The 2,630-nt window shown below is 35.7% G+C and overlaps 1 protein-coding gene across 1 annotated transcript; it reads left to right on the top strand.

Moving 5' to 3' along the window:
• Positions 1-343: 343 nt before the first annotated feature.
• ASCL4 (achaete-scute family bHLH transcription factor 4) lies at positions 344-907 on the top strand. Its single transcript, XM_059726192.1, has one exon. The coding sequence runs from the start codon at positions 344-346 to the stop codon at positions 905-907; it is 564 nt and encodes a 187-aa protein (XP_059582175.1).
• The last annotated feature ends 1,723 nt before the right edge of the window (positions 908-2,630 follow it).

Here is a 2,630-nt window from a genome sequence, read left to right as displayed (position 1 = left end):
TTATCTTTTGAAATATGAAGATCAGAGGGAAAAGCTGGGTTTAAAAAAAAGTGTGGATTGATGATCCTCAAGACCTGTCTATAAATTAGATGGCATTCTGCATCTATAAAAGACCCAGACTTAGAGCTGATTCTCAGGCATACAGTGGACTTCATGGATCATTAGTTTTGCACTGAAATCTGGATAGAAGTTTAAGCTACAAAAAAAAAAAAATAAAATAAAATTAAAAAAATAGAAGTAGGCTGTGGGACAGAAGACAAACACCAATACAATTGTTTCTTCCACACATGGATTAATACAAGCTTGGAAGCCAAATCTGGGAACTGATCTTGCACTAGTGAAAATGGATAGTAACAAAGATGATGGACTACTGAACAGAATGTCACTCTCTGGAGCTCTGGCCATGGGTAGCAGCCATGTAACTCCACATGGGTTACCACTAAGAGAACCATTTGGCGTTTCCTTCCATTTCAATCCAACATATTGGGACCAAGCCTATTGCAGCCATGCAGGTAGATTTTCCTACATGCCATTTCCTGGATATGTAGGAGTCTATGATTATTCTTTTGAGCCTGCCTTCATTCGAAAGAGGAATGAGAGAGAGAGGCAAAGGGTGCGCTGTGTGAATGAAGGGTATGCACGCCTCCGAGACCATCTTCCCAAGGAACTTGCTGACAAGCGCCTCAGCAAAGTGGAGACCCTAAGAGCTGCAATAAGTTACATTAAACATCTTCAGAGTTTGTTGGATTGTCAGCCTTTAGGGACCAACACCAAAGAAACTCTCTCTATTAAGACAACGATGGATACTTCCAGTGCTGGTTTAAGAAGGGAATGCAACAGTGATGGAGAGTCTAAAACCTCTTTAGCTTCATCTCCATACAGTGAGTTTGAGGAGACTTGCAGCTAGGAACCATCATCTTTGGAAGTAGACACTTTCAAGACTAATCAAAAACTCTGTCACTATCCCAAGCTGCATGGTTTTTCAAAATGGTCAAAATATATCCCAGGGAAAAAAGAAGCAGACAGGGAAAATAAAGGTATCCTCATTCTCTGGGAGGACTTTTCGGTGTTGTTGCATTGCGTATGACATACAGGCTGTAAGGAAATGACTCCACTGCAATTGTCTGTGGTGTTACTGATCATGGGTTAAATCACTGAAACTGAAACAGCTTTTAAAATCTAAATGCTCTTCATCTTTTAAGCTGTTTGTTTACATTATGTATTTCACTCAGTGGGACAATGAAAATAGATCAGTTTCAGAGTTTTTTCCCCCACCCCATTAGTTGGTTTCTTGCCTAGTTTTCATGCACTGCTAAATTGATGCAAGATTTGGTTTACAAATAATATAACTAAGTGAAAGGTAAATTTTAGAGTAAAATGTTTCACTGAAAATGTTTAATTCACAAAACCATTTCTATTAAGATGAAGTTTTTGGAAAAGTTTTAAAAACTAGAACCAATCTATGGGTGTGAGACTATTTGGCACTGTCTTTTTAAATGCATGTAGATAATTCATATTAAGCGTTTTTTGGAGCTGGAAAAAATGTGAAAGTATATGGGGCTTGTTTTAAATAACTGTTTTCAGCAAAAGTGTCTGAAATGTCCATTGTAACCAATATTAGCAATACTGGTAAATGCAAAATAAAGTTCTGTAAAATTCCACATAGAAAAAGAAAGTACTAGGGGTGAAATTATAGACCAGCTGTCAACCTGTACATCTCCATTTATACAAATTACATTTGCAGATCTATTGATTGTGACACCTCTTTGATGGTCAGAGGTGAAAACATAGGCATTTTAATGTATGCTTATAAATATTGCTTCTAAAAGGAACAAAATCCTCTAAAACAATCACCGTATGGTAGGTAGTTTTAATTTGAACCATTTCCACTTTAAAAAAAGTGATCATTTTTCCCCTATATCTTTTCTTCATTCACTACTCTCCAAGGCTTCAATTCAGCAAAACACTTAAGGATATGCTTAATTTTAAACAAATAAGTGCTTTGCTAAATAAGGGCAAGATGTATTCTTTTATTCTCCCCTCCCCTGTGATCTACCTACACCCTTTAAAAGAATGCCAAAAAAAAAAAAAAAGCATATACAAAGTCTGTTCCATCCTTTACATTTTCAAAATCTCCCTTCTAGTCTGACTTTGATTGAATGATTCTCTCTATCTTGCTTTCATGATATCTTGACTGAACTTCTGAAGATGTTCATGTACAAAAATGAACAAAAAAAACAGAGCTGGTCATGTACCTCAAAACATGTCTATGAATATTAACTCAAATAAAAAGTGACATAACTCTTGGCTGTGTTCATCTGCACTCTTCCTGGAGATTAGTGAATGAGTTTAGTAGCAGGAATGCTCCTATAGACAGCAATTTTCAAGGAAGAATACAGAATTATATATTCAAAACTGAAATCATAAATATGACTATTTGCAATATAAAATTAATAAGAATCAGTTAGCGAATGGAAAGAAGAGTATGACATGCATCCAGTCAGAAAGCAAATGTAATTTAGATTTTGAGTTCTGTGCCTTTTATCCATATATTTAATCACAGGTAATTTAGAGAATAAGTCCCAGATCCTCACAACTATTAAATGCCTAACTTCATTTGATTCCAATAG

This window comes from Alligator mississippiensis, chromosome 4 (genome assembly GCF_030867095.1).
Source record: "Alligator mississippiensis isolate rAllMis1 chromosome 4, rAllMis1, whole genome shotgun sequence".
In the NCBI taxonomy this organism is placed as follows: Eukaryota; Metazoa; Chordata; order Crocodylia; family Alligatoridae; genus Alligator; species Alligator mississippiensis.
Note: the sequence above shows the minus strand (reverse complement) of the source record. Positions and strands in the feature narration are given on the sequence as shown.